This window comes from Atractosteus spatula, chromosome 13 (genome assembly GCF_055471065.1).
Source record: "Atractosteus spatula isolate fAtrSpa1 chromosome 13, fAtrSpa1.hap1, whole genome shotgun sequence".
In the NCBI taxonomy this organism is placed as follows: Eukaryota; Metazoa; Chordata; class Actinopteri; order Semionotiformes; family Lepisosteidae; genus Atractosteus; species Atractosteus spatula.
Genome location: NC_142718.1, coordinates 38,533,117 through 38,559,517, shown reverse-complemented (window position 1 = coordinate 38,559,517; position 26,401 = coordinate 38,533,117). Strand labels below are relative to the sequence as shown.

Below are 26,401 nucleotides of genomic sequence, written 5' to 3'. Positions count from 1 at the left end.
TACTATGTAAATCTTTCTAAGTAAATCCCATCCCATGGCTCTGATTCCTTTCTCACGTCTGAATAAGGGGGTTATATCCCTGCTTTAGAAGACAAAAATGATTTGTTAACATAAACACCTATATCTTTTTTATGTGTCCCACTTTCTGTTTTTAACAGACAAGGTGTTCTGTGTTCAAGCTGAATATCTTTAAACTGTTGCCATCCATCAGCTATTGACAGTACAGTATATCAGTACAGTATATCTTCCTTGTCCCATTTTATGTCTCTTAAGCTCTGCCGTGTTCTTTCATAGTCTGCTTTCTTGAAACGGTGAACCTTTTTTTTTTAAGATCTAACAGTGCCATATTAGTTAAATCACCTCTGTGTTTCTCACTCTGTTGTGATTGTTAAAAAATAATAACAAAAATAATATTATCCTGTCAATACATGAATTTACCTAAAGCAGATGTTCCGATAAGTTCAGTAAGGAAGCATGGCTGTCGAAGTCTAGCATTTCGTCTGCTGACATAACTGATGGGTCTCAGTCTATGTGAGGGAAGTTGACATCTCCTATAATAACCACTTTTTCCTTACACATACACCCCCTGATTTCATTATATTAAGATATTGGTCTGAATTTGGTGGTCTGTGTCTTAAGGCTTTGACTTGGTTTTTTTTATTAATGTAACTGAATAATAATGGGATATGTTCTGATTTGATGCCTCACTCAAAACATTCTGACCAAAATGGTGGGAAGTGTTTGAATTATGTTTAATTTCTACTGCACATTCTATCCATAGATATTCTTTAATTTGTAATTCAAAGTACTCATTTCATGCGAACTTGTGGATGTTCAGTTTCAGGTGATGAAAAATTTCAGATTGTAAATGTGAGATTCCTGGTTGCAATCAGAAGACCTGGCACTTCGCAACAAAGGCTGAAGGAAAAATGACTGAGCCAGTTTCAAGAACTTTGACAGAATTTAATATGCCCTGCAGGCTTTGACAAATTAGAAAGTGTGTAAATCAATAGGGTTTTACTCTAAGAGGCAACACAGTATTGTACCAGGAACAAGAAAATATTCACATCTGTCCATCTTCTATAAAGCTGCCTTTTCCTTAAAGTTCAACATCATAACTTGAATCTCCTTGACCTTTAATCGTGATACTTTCAAAAGATTCTTATTTGCTGGTTGGGCTTTATTTTGACACATGGCCTTTCAAACGCCAATTTTCATGTTTCTCGTGGCTGCAGCAGAATGCCTGTTCTAACCCCTATACCTTACACTTTACTATGACTACAGCAGACAGGTCCGCGTGGGAATACGCTCTGGCTGTCAAAGCGTCTCTTGTGGTTTGCATATAAAAACCGCTCCTTATATTTTATTGTCTTTTTAAACTCCATTTTGCTTGGCTCAGATGCCCCTGTATAGGCATTAAGCAAAACCTACTGTATATGTTAAGCCCTAGGCTTCTGTATTTCCACACTGTTTTTGCCTATGGTCAAAATGTAGCAGGTATTCATTTAACCACTACTGTGTGAAAATAACAAGACCTTAGACACTGATTTGTTTTGCTTCAGGGTACATCAGAAAAACCTCGTATACCAGCAGCATAACCAGAGGCCAGATGAGTGGGACACAGGGCATCAGACTTCTGCGCGAAACTTTACTAGTACACAATGGAAGAACAGACACACAGAGAGCACTCCTGAATGATTTGAGCAGAATATTTTCACAGCGCTTTCTGTAATAAATAACAATTCTGAATATACAGTAAATGTTAATAAATGTCTAAAATGTAACAAGAACAGGCAATCACCCATCCTCTTATGGATGTTACTCGTTTGGTTTTAGTGAGCATTAGTAAAGCAGATACCAATAAATCTGCAAATGATTAAATGATATATAAATATTGGATGTAAAGCCCAATATGCTTAGCAGAAAGGCTAAGGATTTCATATGTTTTACATTAAGAGTCTCCATCCTACACTCTGTTCTATTGTTGGTTTGTGAATTGGATTATTTTCAGTCAGGCTCCATTCGGGCCGGATCTTATGAACCCTCCCGGGTTGCTACAGGTGTCGTTAACAAATGTGTTCCTTTTCCAAATGCAATCTGTAACATCATCTGTTTCAATCAGCTCGCACACAACTGCCTTGCCTTGTGGAATCGCCATCTCTGATTGATTTTGTCTCTGGACACAGTTCTGCAAATAGCAAGTATTAAGTAAATCCAAAACCACAACAGAAAGCTCCTTTGTAATACAACCATCAGCAACTCAAGCACTTAAAATGCTAAGCACCCCATTACCTCTGTTTTAAAAATCAGACCTTTCTTTTTTTACCTGTGGTTAACCATAATTTATCATTAATCTTCCAACAGAGTGTTTTTAATATTCAGAGTTCGTCAACAACTACCAAGGGGCTACGTACTGTACGAAACAGATGCTTTTGAAACTATAGTATTAGATTAAGATGGTTTTCTGCCCATATACAGTAACTGAGTTAAAACATGCATTCTTTTCCTTGAATTGTGAATAATTGTGATTAAAGTAACAAAAATAATTAAAAACCATCCCAATACTTGTGTGGTTCCCTATTTCAGAAGAACAAATATTAATCATCTTTGGCATCAGCAGACAAAATGGCATTGTATTTTTCATTCACTTGAGTCTTTTTGTTGTGTTATTAACCACAGGCAGAAAACTCGGCCCTGGCTTTGGAAAATGAAAACCAGAGAGAACAGTATGAACGCTGTCTGGACGAGGTAAGTTCAACCCTTAAAAACAGTTATTTAACACTCTCAGTGAGTAGCATCGTTCTCTCTTCCTTTCCAGCTGTCTAAACAGAAAGGAAGACTCTTTATGGGCCTTTTACCTCAATAGAAGGTGCTGGACAACCTGAAGTGTAGCTTCAAGGGAAGAAGGAAGAGGGTTACCAGTAGGCAGGTAGCTGTACTAGCTAGTTTGAGAATGGAGAAAGGAAAACTGCTGTAGCAGAAGAATAGCCTGACACAGAAGACAGCTACTACTTGTTGAACTTAGCTAGATGTGAACTAATTTCGAGCTGAATTGCTGTTAAGAAAATGAATACCATCAGGTACATATGGTTTTGGAAGGGTCAATGGTTGAGGGCCAAGACTGACCAGTTGGACTCCAGCCGAAAAGGGGGTGGAACCCATTAATAAACATTTTCACAAATGCAAATCCCTTAAGAAAACAAATAGCATCAATGAGTCAGTTCTTCTTGGACATTTTGTACTTTGATTTGCTCAGGGAGACAGAATGTTATACATTGTGTATGCCAAAAGTGTCTGTCCATCTATTACATTCCACTGCAAGCTAAGGGGGTATAATGTAAAATTCTGAGAAAAGGTTTGAATCTGAAATGTGTTATTCTCAGTAAAGTAGGACCTGACAATCATAACATTATGTTTTCAAGGTTATACATTTCAAATCCCTTTCTACCCCAGTGCTTGGTATCTAGAGTGTATGCAGCACAGAACAGTGCTGTACTTCACTGCCCTGATGTAGAATATTTTATATACAGTAAGTGTCAGTCCCTTTGTGACCTACAGGACAATTTCTTCTGCAGTTTATTTGTTTGTATGAGTAAATTCACTAACGATCGCAGTGTGATGAAAAATGTTTTTGCTTCAATTTAATCTGAAAATACTTCTCTTAAAAAGTTCTAAGGCAATGAATAAAATGAATGTTCATTCACGGTTTGTGTCAGAGATACTGTAAATTCATGTAATTTAAGATGAAAAATGCTTTCTTTTTCTAACCCAAAGAACTAAGCTTTGACTTACAAATTAAGGTTTTGCTACTGGGTTCGGCGCATAAAAATACATTCTGTTCAACATGCTTTCAGTACTTTATCCACATCTTTTGAACTTCACTAAAGGTCAGAAATACAGAAAAAAATAAATTAATTTTCTTGTTAGCAGCTCACGCTTTCTCAATATTTTCTGGTGTAAATGGTGTAAAAGTAAGGTGTAATGTCTACAAAACAACAAACAGATGTGTGCTGTTTGACACATTTACCACTTCAATGTAAAGTAATCATTACTGGTATTATCTCAGTGTTAATAAAAAAATTGAGTGTTACCTTATCATTTGATGTTTGATTTCCTCATTGTTGGTGTATGGAACTTTTCTTTTCAGTATTCTAGGAGAGTCAAGGTTACCAGATCATTTACAACTGAAAATACAGTATGATAAACAATCTTGCATTACATTTGTGTACTGTATACTGTATATACTGTACTGTATGTGTACAGTATATCATTCTGCTCATTGCCATAGAAACATCTCTAGCTTCTGTTATGTTTGCTAAGAAAACAAATTGGAATACAATTTGGCTTCAGTGTATTTATTTAGAAAAATGTATTTTACCTACCTACTGTTATATCAAGGACATGAATATTTTTCAGTAATTTACTGATTAAACAGACCCCTGGGCTTTGCTTTTCAGCTTTAAAATTCCAAATCAAATTTAAACAAAAAATAGACTAATTATATTTGGATGTAATATGGTGCAGCAATTACATAAATTCATATGTTATCGATACATTTTGTAAACTTTAAAAGTGGATTTTGTGGGGGCTTCCTTTGATACTTATACTGTACACTGAATATTCATCAAGACGTCTTTGGAGAAAAGTAATGTTCCAATAAGCCAATTTTTTTCTTCAGCCAAGCTGCAGTTATTAACAGAGTACTACTTACTGCTTAATACTGCTTCTCTCTCTCTCATATCACTACCCAAACTGCCCGGCTAAACAGACAACTATTAAAGTACACCTCCAGTGAAATGCGAGATAAATCAGTGATGCACTTTCAATTTCTTTTAAAATGTACTGTATATTTCTGAATTTGTAAAACAAAACCCCCACACACTGAGATATATTTCTGTATATACATTAAAACGCAGGTTACAATGTCTATCCATTCCCTCTTCCCCATGTAAAATCCTCTGAAAGCAAAACACTACCTGTTGCTAACCTTGGTTATGGCCAATGGTGGCAGAATTTCCATCCATCTGTTTCTTAACCACTTCATCCAATATAGGGTCACAGAAGAGCCTATTCCGGCAAGCAATGAACAGGACAGGATGCTAGTCCATTGACAGGACACATACTGACACAAACACAGACATGCATACACTCAAACCAGGCCCAATTTCACCAGAAGCCAGTTACTCCACCAGTATGTCCTAATACAAATTCAATGACATGAATGTGCTGAAACTCCACAGTCAGGAATCCTGCTGCCCTTCACCCTATATAATATGTAAGCACAATGCTACCTTTGCACGTTCCAAATTCACAAGTGTTTTTGCGTACTTGGGTGTCTGAATACTAATGGACTAATGCATTTATTTAAAACTGCCTCTTTGAAATGAAGAAATACCTTTTTTAAAACCCTCAATCAGCTTCTTCCAAGGTCAAATGCTGTGCAAGGTTGAGGCTTCTTAATTCTCTCAAATCGCTGAAGTTAACTGAGAAAACACAATCAATAGAAAATAAAAAAAATCCAGAGAAATGCCTCTGGCCAACACAATTAATAGATTTGTGGATTTTCTGTACTGATTTATATTAATGGTATAACAGCATGTGCCTACATACCAAATGCATATCATATTTACACTTGTGTTTTGCTCTTAATTGAGAATGTATTCTGTTTCTATAACAGCATAAATAAAACACCAATCAATGTCTTGTAATCTGATTCAAAGTCAATTATGCTTTGTGGTCTGAATTCTGCTCAGATCGCACAGTCAGACTGGTGAAAGCAAGTGTTTTAATTTACAACAGAGCAGATTGCCATCGTTATAAGAGCAACATTTTGTCAATATTGGATCAAGAAACAATTAAACATCATGAAAATCTTCAGACTAATCTGTTCCACTCCGGTGGTCATGAAGGCCAGTGCAAAGACTTTATTGCAGTCTTTCTACAAAGTTATTAAAACGGCACCTACGTGAAAGCAGAGTGCATATCCTTGAAAATGTGTAATTTATTATGTTTTTTTATGGACAAACTATGTTGCATGTTGTGGTTTGCACACAAGGGTCTATTCACATGATGCAAGTGGTAGAATATTAAAAAAACACCCTTTACTAGTTGGGCTATTCTTTTTTTTTTCTTTGTGTTCCAAAGTTATAGTAACCCACACCTAGAACAGCACAGAGATGATTCGGATATAATTATTTACAGTATGTGGTAAGGAAACTCAATACATGCATATAATGAAATGTTTTTTTTTCTTCAAGGTGGCAAATCAAGTTGTCCAGGCATTGCTTACTCAAAAGGTTTGTATTTTCTCACATCTTTATGAATTCTGTACTGTCCCTACTTACGATCTTCTAAAGCACAAATCTGTTTATTTGCTACATTTATTCTGAGCTGTTTCACATACTGTACAGTAGCAAGGATCTGTGGTTTTTGTACTGCTGAGGTTTTAATTGACAAGCTGGAGATGTCTGGTAGTGTTTCTCTGCTGATGTGCTGCTGAAATAAAGTCCATTTTTTTACATTAGTGTAAGGTATTACTGTATATTGTTAACATCTGCTGTTGTATTCTGAAGTAAAATCAAACATTGTAAGTTAAAAGATTCAATAATGAGCATGCTCCTTCTCCGAACCTTGTTGTTTTTGTTGTGGCGTGTAAAGCTGGAAAATGTTTGGTGTTCTCTGCATTCCAGGATCTCAGAGAAGAATGCCTGAAGCTGAGGACGAGAGTGTTTGATCTCGAGCAGCAGAATCGAACGTTGAATGTTCTGTTCCAGCAGCGGGTTCAACCAGCCTCTGGTTTGCTGCTTCAGGTAAGTGTTCACTACAGTTCTTCACTTAACCTCCTGGGTGTGGCTTGGATTCTGCTTAACAGCTGGCTGGTGTCACGAAGGAGTTAAATTTCTAAAAATGTAATTAAAATTGAAATTTTATGCATTCTATGGGAATGAAAACTCACAAGACATTTATCTTGGCTGGGTATAGAGTAGAACTACAAGGGCACCTACCTGCAGAATTAATTAATGAGCTCTCTTTCCTTGTTTTTTTTTTGTTGGAGCTACCTACAGTATTTTGTATATTGCATGTGTGTTGTAAACAAACTGCACTGTTTTCCAAGACCTTTTGTGCTTAAAAAAAGGCTCCCTCCAGCATGTGGAATTATTAGAGGCAAGGGCATTAACAGAGGAAATACTGTACACGTATAATCTACTTACAACTTTTTTCCACAATGCAACATATAACTTGTGAGGCTTTTGAGATATTAGGGCCCCTTTACTCCACAGCTCTACTAAAATATTGCTATTTTAATTAAAAATATATGAGAGTTTTGTGACAAACCTCCACTGGAAGCTATGTCTTCAGAGACTAAACTGATTTGTCCACATATCTTCCAACAAGAAGGGCTTTAGGCTTTGCTGATCCTGCCAGCATGTCACTTATACAGTATAGAGCATGTCTTCACTTTCTCAGAAGTGGCATAACAGTGTCATGTAAAGTGTCTGTGGAAACAGTTTAGCATCGCAAGGTTTGTCCAAAAGAAAGAAAGATAAGAAATGATGAAAGATGGGGTTAAGTTTGTAGTATCCTTTTTTTCCCCAAATCAAGATTGACAGCTATATCTGTTTGTGTTGCTACATATAGATTTTTTTTGCCCTGTTTCTCTCTTCTGCCTTCAAAACCTCGTTATTTCTTTTCAAACCGATGTCAGACACTCTCAGATGAGTGCTGTACGTGACTCAGAGAACTGGAGAGGAGGGCACTATTGATAGCAGATGGATGAGAGGGAGACTGGCGTCACTTTTGAGGGTTGGGAAGTGAGTGGCTGTCATCAGTGTGATTGAAGTCAGGCTGGAAGTGAGTGGTGAAAGGAGAATGAATGAGCCATGAGAGAACTGCTCGCCTTTGATCCGTGTAATCAAAGGGAAGAAAATGAAAATAAAACACATTTTCAGTCAGGAATGCGATCAGAGCTATTGAAAACTAAAACATTAAGCTGAGTATAAAATGACGGAAAGAATGCCTTCTTAAAAATTGTGCGATGGAACACACTGGTCTCATGATTTTGTTTCCAGACTGCACCAGTAACAGTGAAATCTTGAATCACAACTGTAACCGTCACCGCATGACGTACAGTATGTTGCTAAAAGTATGATGAAAGCTTACTAAAGTATACTGTAGGTCAGGATGGTTACGTCTTGAAACACAAAGGTAAAAATAAATGCTGCAGTTTCAGTCCTAACACTATGGGTATCAAACGTCTTTGTGTTTTGATTTTTTATTTCTTAACATTTTTATTTCTGAGGTATTGGCCCAAGACAGTGGTAAGATGGTCAAAGCTAGAAGGCATCCCAGGACTGGGGAATTTGTATTGATCTGCAGCAACCATGGAACCAAACACAACTGAGCGCATTATTGATTTTACTTTAGACAACAGATTGTCACAGGCTTGTGCATTTGTACCCTGGTGCAAAATAATAACACATGGATTTTAGGAAAATAAGAATATAAAGGGATACCTTCAAAAGTCATTTATTCCTGTGAATAATGTTCTCCGTTCTTTATCCTAATGAAATCCATCGACACTTTTAACAGCGATGTTTAAGTGAAAACATATCCATTTCCCCATTTCACTCGTTGTCTCTTATTAAATTCACACCTTTAAACTTTTTCAATTACTTTTTAGAAAATGAGGAACAATTTTTTACTCTGAAGCAAGACGATTTGAAAATCACTCTCTGTGTATCTCACTCTTAATGTGGTCATATATTAAAGATTTTTTTAATTAAAAAACATTCTAATGAGACAGAGATATGATCTCCCATTTGGCTGGATGCAATTACAGTATCGTTGGATTTAAATTTGAAATCGATATTAACTATGCTGTACTCCAGAGAATGCTCCTGTGAATAACAGGGATATTCCTAGTTGTTATTGTATGAAGCTGTTATCTCCCATAAGTACAGGTTATTTCGCAGCTCTGAAAAATAATACCCTTATTTATATTTTTAACATAGGGAAACCGTAGTGCATCTGCAGCCACAACAGGTGCCTGCATAATTTTAGAGCAATTAATTACAAGTTACTGTCCTAATAATTTATTTTAATTATTGTCTTCAAACATAACTCCACAACATAACATAACGAACAGTCATTTCTGTGTCAGTTTTACAGTTTAAACAGCAATGATGAAAAATTTGACTCTACAATTTAAAAATAATATATATTTGTATTTTATTTGCACTTATCCAGCAACCATCTGATGGGTATAAGCACAGCAGCTATAAAAAGTCTCAGGACAGTGGTGACTGTTATGTGTTTCTCTTTTTGAAGACAATATGTATATTCCTAATGTCTTTTAATCAAATAAACTATTTATAAAAAAGGGTTTTAAGGGTCATGATATAGTTCTCTAAAAAACACTCTTTCATGTAAAGTGTTTAATACTCAAGTGTATTAAAATGTTAAAATTGTTCATCAAAGCAGACATCTAAAAATATTGCATTCTTTGTTATCTTCAGCCTAATGGTTTATCGATCTTCCTGTCTGCCTTTATCTGTTCTCTCAGGATTTAAACTTTAAAGCACAGGTTAATTTGAAAAAAAAAATACGTCTCCAGCAGGGGGCACTAGTTTTGTACAGGTAAGCACACAGAAAATATCCATTATGCCCTTAACTCAGCTTTAGGGTGAAAAGTTGGCCACAGGGCATGGTTAAATACTACTAAATTAGCTCTAGAAAGTATATTTATTAATACCTTACCCTTGCAGTTACATTCATTTTACTTGAGGGCTCAAGATGTGGTCTAATGGTTAATGGATCAGATTATACTGTACTTTAATTTTTTGTCAGAAATATTTGGTCCATAAATGCTTCTTTTGTGTTGGGGTGAAAACTTACAGTATACTCTCAAAATGCCTAATTTAAAGAAAAATATTTTTGACAATAAAGGAAAATTAGCAATAGTAAATAAAAATAGTTTCTGCAAAAATATACTTGGAGAAAGTGTGCTGATATTTTTTACGAGTTTAAAATCACTTTAATTTGAGTATCCCAACAACTGAAATAATAATAGTATTGCCCCAGAATGTATAACTAAAACAAAGCCTTTTCCTTCAAGGTTATTCAACATATGAATCACTGTGTCTGCAGAATTAAAATAGTTAGACAAAGAACATGTTGAGTATTGTCTCCACCAGACTCAGGTTTCCTATTCTCAGTCTTCCAATGACATAGTCAGGCGACGGCAGTAATTAAATTTATCATAAGCCCATAGGGGATTTTGTATTTTCACGATAAAAAAACACAGCACAATTGATATTATAATTAAGGATGAGTTTCAATTGCTGTTGCATGTGATGTGGCAACCCATCCTTTTTATCTTCTGCATTTGAATTTAATCAGGTATTTGATTAGCTGCATGCAGGTGTGTACTTAAAGTGTCTAATAGTTTCTTATGCTAATGTAGGCTCATTATAAATTACAAGTGCTGTGCATAAAGATTTGGCTGTCAATTACCCTGAAACTGGGTTGTTTTGTCATATTACTGAGCTGTGTGGGTAAGGATGACAGACTATACCAATTATTTGGGACTTAAAATGTTAACCGAGCAGTTTCAGTTTTAACGGTATGGATAATGGTAAGTTATGTCTCTGTTTTATAGTGAAAAGCAGTGTGTTCTGTGTGCCGTTTTAGGTTCCTGAAACATGGGAGAATGTTCAGCTGTTAATGAAATATTCCTAATTTTTGTTTGTTTCAAAACCCTGTGAAGCTTTATACTGTAGAAGCAAACAGAGGCACGCTGTTTAAGCACAGCCTGTAAATGTCCTTGGCTGAATGTATCATATGTTTTTAATGTGCCCATGGCTGTCCCAGATGGCCTGCCCAGTGCATTAATGGCTTGAGTCCTGCCCTGTTCTCTTCCCTATTAAGGCCCTGTGACACTATTGACTGAATCATTGATGACTCTGCTGAGGATGTGTAATACTGTATCCTATGATAAGATCTTCCTACCAAATCCTCTGAAACCAGAAGGCCTTTCACACATTAACTGTTCCTGCACCAAATGGCTGTCTGATATAATATAGCAGATGCTAGCAATGTTTGTTCTTTTGGCACAAATTTGAAAAAGATGTTTCTGAATCCTGATATAATTGCAAAATATATTAACAATAAAAATTTAAAACAGATTTAAACAACATACCGCTGAAGTTACTGTATACTGTATATACAGTACAGTATATATTATACATTAAACTTTATACTACAAATATTGTGAAAAAACACTATATCCGGCAATAATTATATTTTATTCTGTTTATACTTTGTTTCTTTAGGACTTTTTGTTTAATTTTCTGAGTAAAATATCACGCAATTAGCAATGTACTATTATCCTAGAGGCACAATTATGTTCGAAGCACTAAATTTTAAACCAGAAGCTGCAAATTTAAATGACAACTAATTTAATGTGCATTTAATTATAACTATGATTGTAATAAATTTTGCTGAAATAAGTGAAAAATGTTGGCACTGCGGTTAGCTTGAGGCACATGCACAATAATATAAAGACTTCACTTTCAAAAGGTCACAGAAGTTCAAATTCGAATGGTGTCAGAGAGATCAGGGTTGTTTGAAATTCTGAGTGTAGTTAAGCGAGCTTGTCCTTTTGAGGAAATGACCTCATTATCATTAGCAGTTCTGTCTGTAAATTCTAATTACATTTCAAATGACCATCCAGAATCATCCAAGAAAGAATTTGTTGAAATGCTTTGTGTTTCTTGTGTTAAGAAATAGTTTACTGCTTATGTTTTTGTAACACAAGGATTATGTAAGAAATTGAACTAGACCAGCTTTCTCCAGATGTCAGATATAATATTCATTTTATATGTGTCAGAAGAAAACAAATATTTTTCCATAAGGTACAGTATGTAAATGAAAAAAGGAAATAGCATAGTTAATCTTTCTATCTAAACGTAACACAGTTTACCTATTCATAATCTATTAAACCTTTCTGAAACCCAGAAAGCCTTTCATATATTAACTGTTCCTGTACTAAATGACTGATTAATGTAATATACAGTATTTGAAATGCTTGTTCTAAACGGTTTCTATCCAGATGTATTCAGATTTATTGGCTCCGGAGAAAGAGGATAAAATGACTCCTGATGTGTTTTATAAAAAAACAGTGATGTTGTTTTGATAGAAGTGACAATTAATTTAAAAGACAGTGTTTTAATTTAGAGCTCGGCATGTGAATAAATAATGTAGACGTTTATATTGTTCAAGCTGCTGGATCGGTGTAACCCCTGCCTTAATTTCTTTGAGGCCAACAAAAGAAGTTGGAACAGAAGTATGAACACTGGCACTTGACAGTGATAAACCCAGAGGTATAATATACATGAAAGAAAAGGAATGGAAATTAACTTGTATAATCCTGTGAGGGAGGTTCCCAGTTTAAGCCTAGTCGAGAATAAAGTTCAAGGCATTAATGCTATCATTTCCTTTTATTGTGCTTCATTACAGTCCCCATATGGAAAGGGGCAGCCCAGGGCACGACTGGGCTTGATTTTGTGCCCTTCGGCTTCTGTGGCAAGAGACATTCCTTCTTATCCTCCTTATCTGACCAGTGGATAAAGCCCTAGGAAATCTGGGGGATTCTACAAGCTTGGAAGTAATCTTATGAATGAGAGCTCTTTGTGTCTCCTGTGAGGAATTCCAAGTTTCCAAGTTGTGGAACCAAGAGACTTCATCTTTTCTTTAGTTTTCAGGACTTTTTCGAATATGAAGTAGGTTCTGATCGTTAGGTTACTGTTAAATCTACTTTTTCCTCCACTTGGTCATTATGAGAGCAGAGTAGCTTTGGCTTATGGAACTGTTTTACTCTATGGGGTGTGTTGTTGTTATTATTATTATTATTATTATTATTATTATTATTAATAATATTATTATTAGTCATAGTACTACTAGTAGCAGTACTGCACTTATTCATCTCCTTTTGAAAATCCTTTTTCCTGAGAGCTGTTGTTGTCTGTAATTTGGTGAGGTTGTGATGTATTGTGTAGTATTTATTCAAAAGGTTTTCTTAATAAGCGCATATGCCACTAGAATTGATTTGGTTCTAATAACGCTAAAATGTAATTGCTGATTGGTGGCTTTCCTTTTGTGACTGCCACAGTTGTAATGACATCATAACTGCAATTACTTTATAATTAACTAGAATCGAAAATTGATCATGAAAGACCCCACCTCTCCAACAGTAACATACAGTAGGTCTTGTTAGCACTGTGGGTACTTTGAAAGTTAATGGAGATTTTGCTCTGGAAGAAGCAGTGAGACACTATAGCCATAAGGGGGAGGAATACGGGGTTTATTGTAGAATGCAGTTCTCTGGGACAAGCCTTGAGCTGACTGTATGGAGGTTTCTCAGAGTCATCACCTCCGGGGGCATGTGACAGGTCCTCTCAAGCTCCAGAGCCAATGGTGAAGGCGGGTGGGACAGGCAGTGCTGGCCACAGAGCGGCAGGTCAAGGATCGAGATGTGGGGGTCACGGAGAGCCAGTAGTGTAGTCAAAGCAGGCCCAGGCACTCTAGAGCTGGACCAGTTGCCAGCCCGACCTACTGTACCTACCGGGATCACCCCCAGCCTCGGGATGGAGACTAAAAGGGCAGTTTTTATCAGGAGGCAACTGTGCAGAGAATCCACCCAGCTGCTCCTCTTTCTTTCAGTGTGTAATGAAGAGGTGGTGTTGTGTGACTGTTGGCGGCTCACAGTTGCCTGTTGCTGCCAGCCGGCTGTCAGTGTCTTCAAACCTGTCATCGTCAGGGTCCATCAGAATGCAAGGCACCAAGCTCCACAGCGAATTATTAAACCATCAGGCTTGTTCCCTGGCATTCAGCACATTAGCCTTTACGAAGCTTTGAAACTTCTGCATCATTACCATCCAGTCCAATACACTGTACAGCCGTCCTGTCATAGAAAAATAAGTGGCCCAGAAGCCTGCAGGCAAACAATGTTTTTGTTGTTCAATGTTAAGAGTTTATTTCCCTATGTAATTCTTTATTCTAAATTTTTTTTTTTAAATGGGCTTTATGAGACATCCAATTTATTATCTTTTTTGTACTCTAGGCTTCAGAAATCCAATTTGGAGTCGAGAGAAAATAAAAGAGAAAACAGAGAGAAAATGAGTTTTATCGCAAAGTACAAGAAAATGATTTAGACTAGGTAATTCCCAGGCAGCAAATACGCTTTATTTTTTAACTCTTGTTTGTACACACTAGATAAAGAAAAGAACCAGGAAAAACATGCAGACTCCATCATTTAGAATAACACTTCAGATTATGGGCGGGCAATGCACTTTAAAGCAGGTTGCTGTATTTTATATTTTGTTTTCCATGTATCTTTAGACCCTGATGATTCTTCTCTTGACTCCAGTGGATAACAATTTACTGTATGTCGGAAGCTCTTTACCTTTCAAAACACTTAAGAGGATGGAGTTACTTGTAAGAAAGAAGCCAATAGGTTTCAAACTACCAAAAATAGTATAACTGCCCATCTTATTGGAACAATATTGATTTGGAAGCGTCTCAGTTTCATCTCCAGTGGCTCTACTCCTTGCCTTAGGTACAGAGGTTGGAACTTAATAATAGCATTCATGTTCAGACATCTGCAGATCTTTTATTAGCATTTACAGGTCTGAAATGGTTTTCATATGCAGGCCTTCAATCAGAGTGCTAATATTTCGCTGCTGTGGAGTGCAGTGTTGTCAGTGGATTCTGGAAATGGAAATGGAGTTTACTACAGCGTGCGTCCGTGGTGCCAGTGGAGGTGTGATGGTGACTGGAAGTACCGAATCAAATCCTTGTCGCTCAGCGCTTCCGTCATAGCTGTCTGACTTCACTTTAGGGGCAATTGGATTGGAAATGTGTAGGGAGGCACCAGTAGCGGCAGGCGTAGGAGTGGGGGTATTCAGCAATTGCAGTTCACTCCCAAACGCAGTTAAATAGAGACAAAAGAGGTGGTGACGTGTTTTTGGGGACAGAGCCCATGTACAGTAATGAACCACATCAAAAAGTAATTAATCACTCACATACAGTACGTTGTTATTATTGATAATAACGTTCATAATGAGAATAATAAAGATATCAAATATTCACTTAGAAATGTCTGTAATCTTGTATTTGAGAAATATATGTCTATTTTTAAAAATTATCTTTGGACACATGTTTAATGTACATAGTATAAAATCCCCAGACCTACTAACTTGCTATTAAAGGAACAAGAAATAGGTTTATTCCATGCTGAAAAAAGAAGAAAGAAACACAACGTTTCGGCCGTGGAGCCTTCTTCAGGTGTGAGAGAGACAGGGCAGTAGGCAAAGGTAAAGTAGCGGGAGAACAAAGGTTGGGAGGGAGGAGGAGTGAGAGGCGGGAGCACGGGACAGAAAGAGAGGCCAGTCAAGAGGTGTGAAGATAGGATAGGTGTAGAGAGATGTAAAATGAAATCTACAATGAATAGAGAGAATTTAGAAGAAAAATAGTCTGTCATTAAGAGAAGGGGGAAGGTGTGATCCTAGCTGCAGGATAATTTTGGTTTCTGTAACTTGCTATTATATGTTTGTTCCTTAAAGTAAAATAGTAGATATTTAGTTTTTTGTCTCATGTATTAATTGCTTAAGGTTAGTATTTTGCAGGTTTCATTTTAGAAGATCCATCCATTTTTGAACCGTTTCGTCCAATTCAGGGTCTCCGGGGGGTCGGAGCCTCTTCTGGCAAGCCCCGGGCGCAGAGTGGGATTCACCCTGGCCATGATGTCAGTTCAGAAAATGGATGGATTTCAGTTTATGTGTTTTTATCGTTAGTTTCAGAGCATTTGGCTTTATTTATTTCATTTTCAAATTATTAAGTAAAACTGAAGAAATGTTTAATAATCAGTAATAATCAATTGGATAAATCTTTTTTTTTCTTTGAGAGCTACTAAAGGAGTATACAGTATTACAATACATCTTTCCCATTTTAATGTTTAGTTCTAGATACTGTACAGTATATCTGGCATGATTATTCTACATTTTTAATAATACTTAAAGCAATCAAAATCAAAAACTTGATTTCATATTAAAGCGGTTACAAAGGGAATGTATTTTTGGTTAAAAGGAGTGAAATAATTTACAGATAGGACACTGAATCCCCTGAGCTCATGTGACTTACAGTAAAGTTTATTGTATACCTTCAATATGAATATTTTACTACAAAGATATGCCATGCCTCATTGTTAAAATTGACAGGTTATTTACAGTATAGTGCTGTGAAGCTACCTCCCTAGAACCATTAACTGAATGAAAAGGACACCCTGTTTTTTTTTTGTGCTTGTGTTAAATAATATAAGTTACCTGCAGTTCACTTACTGTACATATAAACGCTGATGAAAGTACCTAAAGTAAATTGTTGCAGCACCTTAATCACGGATGATTTAAAGACTAATGTGCTATAAAGTCATAATTGCCTCATAACTGAGCAACAAATTGCTAACATACTGTTTCATTAGGATAATAAAAAGCAGGAAATAGCAATGAACTCCACAAGTTTCTTTTTTTTGGTTGCTTTTGGTAGAGCATAAGCTTCTCTTTAGGCATGATAGTATTGCAGTCCCTCTCATCATAAACTCATTACTGAGCCTAATATTCCCTTATTCAAACAGGCTGATTGCTACAAAATTGCCTGAATGGCAGAGGGCTTCGTCCTGATTATGTGGGTTTAAGTGTATCTTTGCTGCCTTCCTTGTCTGAAAATCGGAGACACAGACCTGATGCTACTGTATAGCCAAAGCAGCAACTCTAACACTTTATAACATGATAAGGCAGCTTTTGATAGCAGCAACCTGTGTGATAAAATGATCGTGACAGCAGTGAGAAAGAATCTAATAAGGGAATTGATCTGCAGCTTCCAATTCTGTTGGAGCCAACATCGATCAATGTTTCTGTCAATAACGAGATCTTATTGAGGCCTGCCTAATTTTTTTAGATGATTTCTGGCGCTTTGTGACATGAACAAGAGGTAGGTGCTTACTGAAGTACACAATAAGCTGTGTCAGTAGTGACAGCAATGTGTATTCCTCAGCCTTCATGTCTCCTTTACATACAGTATTATACTGTACTGTATATGCTGGCAGTCAAAATTATGGGGACACCCTTTACAATCTCACTGAAATACAAAGAAGGGGACAGTTTTTCATGAATTATTGAATTTTCAAAAACGCATCGATCTTCTCCAAAGCAGAGGAGATTTTGTTTTCTTTCTTCTCCAGGCATTTCTCAGAAAAGCACACCCTTGACAACAATCATAGCTGTACACATCCTAGGCATTCTGTCACACAAGTTGAGGTATCTTTACCTTATGTTACTGCGTATACAACTATAGCCACCTCGTAGTATGTGCTGGTTGCAAACTGTCACGGGAGATGGTCCTGACTCCCATGTAGTACGTATTTAGGACCCTATGCAGGTGTAATCTGGAAGAGACTGGAGAAGGACATAGGGAAAAACACGGAGAGGAATGGATGGGAGGACAGACAGGGGGCGGTGCCGACGGTGATCCAGGTGCGAGGGGGAGCGCAGGCGAACAAGTCTAGTGGGAGTCCAAAAGGGAAAAACAGGGCGCAGTCCAAAATCCAGGTAGCCGGGAGATCAATCCAAGACAAACAGTTAAAAACAGGAACCGGGTCAGAACCGGAACAGGAACGGGGAAGTTAAAAACACGATGACTAGGCCAGGCGCTCAGAGCTCTGGACTCAGACGGTCAGGACGCCGTGGTGAAGCCTATGCCGTCGAGTCTCTCCTGGTCCGGGAGTCCATCTTCCAATACTGAGCCCAGAGCTTAGAAGGCACATACTGTAACTTATATAGTGACGGGTTAAACAAGAGACAGGCGCACGTAATAATACAACTAATAATAAAAGGTCAGAGTGCCCTCTAGAGGAGGGATGACGACGGTGACAAAACTGCTTTCCTTTTACTCTTTTAGCAAATTATCCTGGCAGAGTTAAAGTCAGGGGACTGATAGGAAAGGTGTGCCAATTTGAAAACTTGTTTTTTTTTTCTCTAATTTAAGCAATTAAGGTGTGACCTGCCTCTGTGTTAATGGTCATTACTGTGTTGTTAAACAACACATAGCTCTCATAAGGGCAGTATGTCAGGGCTCATTTGGTACTACGCCTGCTACAGAAGCTGATGTAACCCCCTTGGATTGTGGATAGCACTGAAATCTCTTACGATGGGAGTCCGAGCCATTTTCCCAAACAACAGTCTACTGTCCAGTATCTAGGGAGTGATGATGTGTGGACCTGTGAGCAGCCATGATCAAACCCCAGCACAGGAAGTTCTGCACTCATCATGGTGATAGTGAGAGAGTGTAATCCATATACAGAGGTTTCAGACTTCACCAAGGCAAAGGCAAAGCTGTACAGTATATGTGGGTTGTCTTATTTCTAAAATACACTGTTATATAGGTTCTGTATTTTTATGTAATAATGGCCTTGGCGTCACAATATTATCATATCATGTGAACAACTGAATCTTGTTCTGAAGAAATGAGCTAGATTTTCTTGGTCAGTAACCTTGCTGTTCCTTGCCAGTTCCTATGGGATCATCAGCAGACATGGTGTAGGCAGACATGCCATCTGAAGAGGCTTTCATCAGCTTTGAGCTCCTGCCCACGAGAACAGCCTGCCAGCCATTGCTCATGTATAATCTTTCAGTACTTCAGATCAAACTTTTAGCGATTTTCCGTCTCATATCCAAGCATATTCTAAAACTGTACTGTTAAATAAACAGTAGATTTATTGTGACTCTACAAAGAGAAAAATCTATCCATTTATCTAATAGTACAGATTTGCAATGCCTGGAAATGTGTTTTTCATTAAGAACAGTACAATTTAAGACATTTCTGCAACCTTTCAGAGAAAGTGGGGTACAGACCCCTCTTACTCCAAAACACTGCATTCTGGACTTGCATTTTGCATTTTGTAAATGGTTTTTATGCCTTAAGTTTTCATTTCCTTATCTTTTTGGGAATGGAGAGTAATTTTGATATCTTTGTTAAATATAATTAAAGAATCTTATTACTTGCCAAGGGAATACAAACATAAAATCACAACAGGTACAGTATTCCCATTTCTGACAGGAAAATGCTGCATTTGCCTGACCTAACCTGTAAGTCTGGATTTGAGCTTTGAGCTTGAATCTGTCTGAAGTACTTTGAGGCCTTTGTGTAAAGTCATTATTGTTTTCTTATGTTCCCAAATGACAGTTATCGGTGTAACAAAATGCAAATTACGCTTGGTGGGTAGTACCTAATTGCAAAGCCTGAAGCTGACGCAGCAAAAAGAAATGCTATGAATGACAGTTATTGGAGTTTGATGGGAAGTGGAGTTGCATGAGGGAGACAAAGTTTATTTCGTTCTTGCTTTTTCAGCAGGTTTCTCCATGCAGATAATAAGACAAAATACCCCAATTAAGAATGATCAGCAATAAACAATAAGAAAAAAATGTAACTCCATATAATAAGTGCAATAGAGGCACTCCTCGGGTTAAGTAACACTCAACTTAGCCCAAAAACAGTAGCAAAACTATGTTAAAGGTATGCCAAGTGTGACTTTTCATAAATCCACTGCAATTTAATGAGAAATTCCAATTTGTATAATTTTTTACAGAAACGTGGGAACTATTTACAGCTGCAAAGGAACACTTAAAATAGCACTTTCTCATATTTCCATTATTTAATCCAAGACATTTTTATTTTTACATCCTGTTTAACTCCTGAATTCGTTTTTATCTTATTGCAGAATAAAGCTTTATATAGATATAATGTGAGCTAAGCAGGACATAGAATAGGACAGGAAGGGATCCTACTGCCATCAAGATATGAAACAGTAAATTTACACATGGCTCATAAGCTGACTCACTGAACGGTTTCCAAAACCAAACTCTTATGTAAGACATCAGCCACTGTCACTAATGTGAAGTTTACCATTCGTGAACTTTCTAAAAACCACTAAAGCAGAATGTAAAATAAAGATCACTACTGGTATGAACTGGTAATGATTTTCTGTATTTCTGTAAGTAGCCCATCATCTCTGCTGGTCTGGCTTCACTTTAGTTTTTGTTCCCAAGAGGAATGCGGTTAATACATGCAAGATGCAACCTTGAATTTGGTGCGCATAACCCATAAAAAAAAAAAAAAAATTGGACAAAACACAGTAAGTGGGCTCCTATTAGGCCATCTGGAGAGAAAGTGTTCGGCACTGATGGCTGTGGAGACAGAAATAACCCCTCATCTCTTCAGCTGATGCTGCCAGCAGGCTGTGATATCAGCTAGGCTGCCGTTTCAGGTTGCATGGCCAAGTGAAGATCCCCTGTTTCCTAAGGGTTGCCATTACACGATCTTAGCTTCCAGTCAATCCAACAAATAGACACGAAGATGCAGGGGGAGATGCACTTAGAAATGGGTCTTTAAACCTTAAGAAGAGAAAGTGCTCACCTGAAAGATAAAAAAAAAACAAAGAAAAAGTTGAGGAGAACGATAAAAGCCGCTCCCAGAGGAAAAACAATTCAAGCAAAGTTTTTGAACAGTAGAAACGGGGCCCAGGGAGTTTCACAGGCGATGTGATTTGCTGATTAATTAATCTTTATTGCAGTTTCATTGACTTGCCTAGTATGACACTCTGAGGTTTTAGAATGAAGTTTTTTTTAGATCATTTCGTACTTAGCCATGGGGTTTTCACTGTGTCCAAATTAGAAGGAGAACCAGAGGTAGCAAGTTAAAAAATATTTTAGTTTTGCACAGGACATTTGTACCCACTGTGCTGACTTGAATGTTATTACAGCTAGAAGGAACTATATAAATATATATATATTATAAATATAAATATATATTTAAAGTATATAAAGAAGGGTGGATTTTGCTCAGTTTGCACTTGCTAGCTAGTAATCACCAGGAAATAATTTCACTTAACTGGAGCTCAAGGAGCTTTTATAGGTTTCTTTAAAATTAGAGATTCATGTCTTATATAAACCTGTGATTACTTGCTTTTTGTGAGGGAGCTAGAAAAGGTTGAAAAATCAGTACGGTTGCTTATAATTTTGCATCCTGCTGTGTTTAGAGTACTATTATTCTATTTTATACTAAGTAAGCATGATATTCATAAGCGTAATATTTATTTTTTAAAAAGTCCACAAGTATGTTTCTGAATTTAAAAATAATGTATTAAATGCCAGTGTCACAGTTCTACTGTACATTTTGGCAAACGAGTGGGTTCATTACATTTAGTGTGTCTAAATGCATATACAATAATCTATTATCCTTACTTTTCAATTCATTTTCCTTGTATATTATTTTTCCATAAGAGCTTGTTGATTATTTTTCAGAGCTCTAGAGTTTCTTTTCTTGTGAGTGCCACAGATAACTGGTTTGTAATCTTCTGCAGTGTTTTTCATTCAGCTGTGTAGTTTTGACAGCAAGTCAGATCCTAAAGAGCCAAGCGCATAATTTAACTGAGCAGATTTCATCATTCTTATTAGAGATTAAGCTTTCCGTTTTCATAAGAATTGATTTGCAAAGCAGGGACCTTATGTCAGGGTGTCCTTGTCAGCGCTTAGCATTCAAGTGGATGATAATTGGAGAGTGTGTAAAAGAGCAAAGAGGTACAGTATATTATGAGCACAATAAAGATGTTTGATTTTAAATTCTGAGTAAGTGGTTGACTATGATTAGAAAAGCAAAGGCAAAGGGAGGCGTCTGTTCTGAACTGGAATAGCTACTGTAGGACTTCAGGATGGAAGTCAAGCAGGGATGATATTTAACATTACAGGAGAAAGTCTATGGCAATTTATTTGAATTAATATGTTGCTTAATTCACAACATTCTTATATTTTCAATACCCACTTAGTCTGATTCAGGGTCACCTAACCTGGTAGACATTGGGTGCAAAGCAGGACACACCCTGGATGTGAAGCCAGTCCTCTGCAGGGTACACACACACTGGACAGATTGAGAGAAAGGATTTAACCTATTTAGATAGTATTTAACCATTTAACCTAGATAGTATGTCTTTGAACTGCAGGTGGACACCAGAGTATGAACAAAAACACACATGACAGCAGAGTAAACGCAGAATGTGTTTGAACCCAAGACCAGGAGTGCCAGTGGTGTTCAGGAGTGCCATGAAGCAGTCCTAAACACCACTTCGCTGTGCCTTAAATTGCACTCCTTTCTCTGTTGGTCTGTTTCTGGCTCATCAGCAGTAATAAAAATGGGAGTTTTACTGATGCCAAAATTTTATTTAGCTAGGAAGCTTTAATAAATAATTTATTGCTCATAAGAAAGATTCCATTAAACATAGAATTCAAGTGAGTTATATTTGGGACCCTGAGATGGACTGACGTCTTGTCCAGGATTGAACCTGCCATGTGCCTGTTGCACGCAGGGACAGACTCTGGCTACCCACAGCCCTGAATTAGAAGAAGCTATTAGAAAGTGGATGAATGTATTTGTGAAATCTGCAAAAGCATTGTTTATAATTGTGTAGAAATGCATTGTAACAAAGTGATGCAGAATTTTCTTTTAAACTTTACGAATTTCGGATCATACAAACATATTTTTTGCATGATTAATCAAAATGTTTGACATTGTCCTTTATATAAAAATGAACAGTTAATGTTAGTTATCTACCGAACTTGGAAAGGAAAAACACAATACAAAGGCAATTACTGATCAGTTTTGAGACAAAAAATATTAAAGATGACACAATCAAATGTTTTTTGATCTAGTGGCAATTTAAGCCCTTTGATAAAAATTAATAAGTCCTATGGGATTGCACGGGAGCTAATAAAACAAACTTGATGAAAGCAGTAACCTTCTCAGTCAGATCCTGATAGATTATATTGCTGTCTATGCTTATGCACCAAATCCTGTCTAATGCTATACCTCACAGTTTTATGCCCTGTGAGATTTATGAAATTCAAGCCGAATGCTTTCCTACATCTCTTCATCTCTGAATCACAGTACTCTTCCAATTGTTTGATGCTATCATCTGCAATGAAGTGTAACAAGACTTCGAAGTCTGAAGGAAGCATGATGTGATTATTTTGAAGGTGGTTGCAGATTTGTTTTGTTAACTGCATTCATCACCATGCAGTACTTTGAAATTCTCTGCGCTTTGCATGGGACCAGACAAGAGGAAATGCTCCAAACCTCTCATCTTATTAAGAAGTTCTGGAAATGGCAGATGAATCTGTGTAGACGGACCCTGGCCCTGAGGACTCTGCCTTTCAACTGTCAGAGACTTCTCCTTTTTCTTGTGATATTGCTTGTCAGTTATTAGAGATATTCACACTGTTGATGGTAGAAAGCCTTGGAGCAAGGCAGGAGAATGTGCAGCAACATATGGAGCCCTTTTTGCAGTGTGAGCTGAGAGATGTGGTTTTTCATGTGTCTGGAGGGCTTGCTATCTTGCCCTTTTGTATTCTTTTGCCTCCAACTCTATTTAAAGACAGTTATGAGTTGTTCTGTCATTAAAAAAGAAAAAAAAAATCTTTATGCTTCAATTATTTCTAAACTGCCTGAAGATGTGTGCAAAACAGTCCCCAACTGTTTCTGTAAGAAGCGTGTGATGCACTGGATTTGATAAGCTCCTGGAAGCATCAAAGGTTATACTGTAAAAAACACCTCGCACTATAAACTGCAATTTCTTTAGGTCTACCACATGCATCTTAACCAGATTTAATGAGTCGATTTATTGGTCCTGTTACCTTCTGGACACAAAAGGTCTGGACAAAATCCAACACATTGGATTATAGTTCCAAATTATTTACTGCAGTATACAGTATATTCAGCAAAGGCAGGTGTTTAAACCTTCAAATAATCAAGTGCTTTTTTGTATTGCCAACTGTAATATGCGTACTGTATACTCACAAAACTACTTGTGCCATACAACAAAGAATTGTCATTTAGCCAGACAGAGAAAAATAATTTATAGTTGGTTGAAAAAAAGAGAAACAATAGACCATATTGCTATTCATATTTTTTCAACCACTGGTTACTGTAGTGTCTGGTTAGCCTCTTGCTTTCAGATTACAGAAGTATTGTTTGAATGCAGTTAGGAAGTTATTCAAGGTCACTTTAATTTCTATAAAAAAAACACTTTCAGGCTGTAATCAGACCTTCATGCCTTGAGTCAACGAACACTTGAGCTACTGTCTCTGCTTTCTTTATTGTATTTTAAAGATTTTTTATGGGAACCAAGATTTGAAGACCAAAAAAATCTACAAACCAGCACTAAATGTGCCCTTGGAGTTGTATAGTTTCATAAATCATGTGTTTTATTATACTATATTTGCAGTTAAGCAGATCTGAAGAAATACACAGAGAATCCATTGGTAATTAGTCTGCAGATTAATATGTGGAAATGCATTTGGTTTAGTATTCCTCTGGAGTGCAATAGAAATAAAGAATAGAGTATATAATCAAATACTGTGTGAATATTAATGTAAAAAATCCTTGAAGTCCCTAACTCCCCAATGCAATTATTTTCTATTCACATTAATTATTCCTAACAGATGACATTAATGACTTTGAGTTAAAACCCATGTAAGGAAACCCTTCACAAGATCAATGCTATTTAGAAAAGGGTCACTTTTAAACTCACACATTGCGTCTGAAGCAATCTCATCTAAAACAGCTGCAGTGTATTGGAAGGTTAACAATTCAGACTATTTTAAGAATGCTAATGACACAGCTATCCTTACTTGCACTTGTTGAATACTTTTGAAAATGCCAGACTTTTCTCTTTAAGATTTATTAATGTAGTTTAAAGTATCCCCTAAGAAAGGATCTGTTATGTAATCATTCCTGATTTTAAGAGTTTTCTTGTGTTGCCTACTTTAATCCAGTAGTATTGAAGTTATTGCAGCTGACATTATATCCTTGATTTTGGATTGCATTTTTTAAATGAAATATCATTTTTTCCTTTTGTGTTATATTTTGTCTAGAAACTACACTCTCGAATCATGGATTTGTCATCTGGAGATCTACTGTTGGAAACAGAGAGAAGTAAAGGTTTCCTGCAGCCCCGAATTCCAGAAATTCCACTTCACGTGAGACACATTTCTTTGTTGTTTATTTAACAGTTAACTCTTTTAGATACCTTAAAAAATACTGTGAAGGTATCACAAATGAAAAATGGCACTCCTCCCCAGAAAACATTACTAGAGATTAAAATACTTTTCTCCCTCCCGCCTCTGAAATTCAATATCACGTCCCCAGCTGATAGTGCAAGCAGAAAGTGTCACTTTGCACAAAGAGAAATAAATCTAAGTCATATTCCAAGAACACTGTTTTGAGTATTGATTACAGCTCATCGTCTCTGAAAAAAAATGTCCAAGAAGCTTTTTTTTTGTAAAAGACAATGTAGAGTATTACTCATCCTACGTTTATGATATATTATGTATGAACTTTTAAAAAATTCATGCACTCAGCATTTTTTCCAAAGTGGGGAGGTTGAGTAAGGGGGTAAGCATTGTGTTGTTAAGGCAAAAAAGGCAGTGTGTCTTTTTTATTAAGAGTTGCTGACAGTCCTTCTTTATGGAAGAAGGGATGAGATTTGTTTCACTCTTTTGAGCATTTTCCCACTGTCCTTTGTCAGTTAATAGTTTCCTTTGTCATGTTTAAAATACACATGCAAGCTGAAACCTACTTGTTTGGTACTGATTTCATAATTCTTTTTATTGGTGTGATATTAAACTGTGTTTTAAAAATATGGGCATGTGATTAACGCAGTGCATTCCTGGATATGCAAGTTTTTATGTTAATGAGAGGCCATGTACTGTAGCATAAATATTATATAAAGATTTATGCTGTGCTGTCACCTTTAAAAAAATATCCTGTATATTGGGAAATTAAACAATATATATAGTGTATGCATTTATGAACATTTATGTAATATGAATACTATATAATATAATATAATATAAATATCTAGTCGTTGAAAAAGTAAAGAGTAGATATTAAAATGGATTTAGCATTTTACTTTTAGGCAAATAGCATTAAACTAATTCAGTTAAGAAAAGAGCACTAAACAGTTATAGTTGTCCCTTAACCCTTTAGTCACAGAAGACCATACAGCTGTTTGGTCTTTAGTTTCTGAAACACCTAATTTACAGAAACCACATAGGCTGCCCTAAGGTTAAGGCTTAAAAGGTATATTAACCAAGAATGTTAGGCCATTTAAAAAATCACACAGCCATGCAATTTCTTTTAATCCAACTCAATAAATAAAACTGTGATACAAAACTCTAGCTGTAAAATGCTATCTGTTCTTCATTACACTCTTGCTCGGAGCCAGCCTTTAGTCACAGTCAAC

General features: G+C 36.6%; 1 protein-coding gene across 1 annotated transcript in view; it reads left to right on the top strand.

Annotated features, from left to right (window-relative positions):
- The window catches only part of LOC148822385 (nck-associated protein 5-like), a 131,562-nt gene that overhangs the window by 59,145 nt on the left and 46,016 nt on the right, over positions 1 to 26,401 (top strand). Inside the window, exons 5-8 of the mRNA XM_088930520.1 lie at positions 2,680 to 2,748; positions 6,258 to 6,296; positions 6,690 to 6,809; positions 25,032 to 25,136. Of these exons, the coding sequence (XP_088786646.1) occupies positions 2,680 to 2,748; positions 6,258 to 6,296; positions 6,690 to 6,809; positions 25,032 to 25,136 (333 nt within the window). The remainder of the gene's footprint in view (positions 1 to 2,679; positions 2,749 to 6,257; positions 6,297 to 6,689; positions 6,810 to 25,031; positions 25,137 to 26,401) is intronic.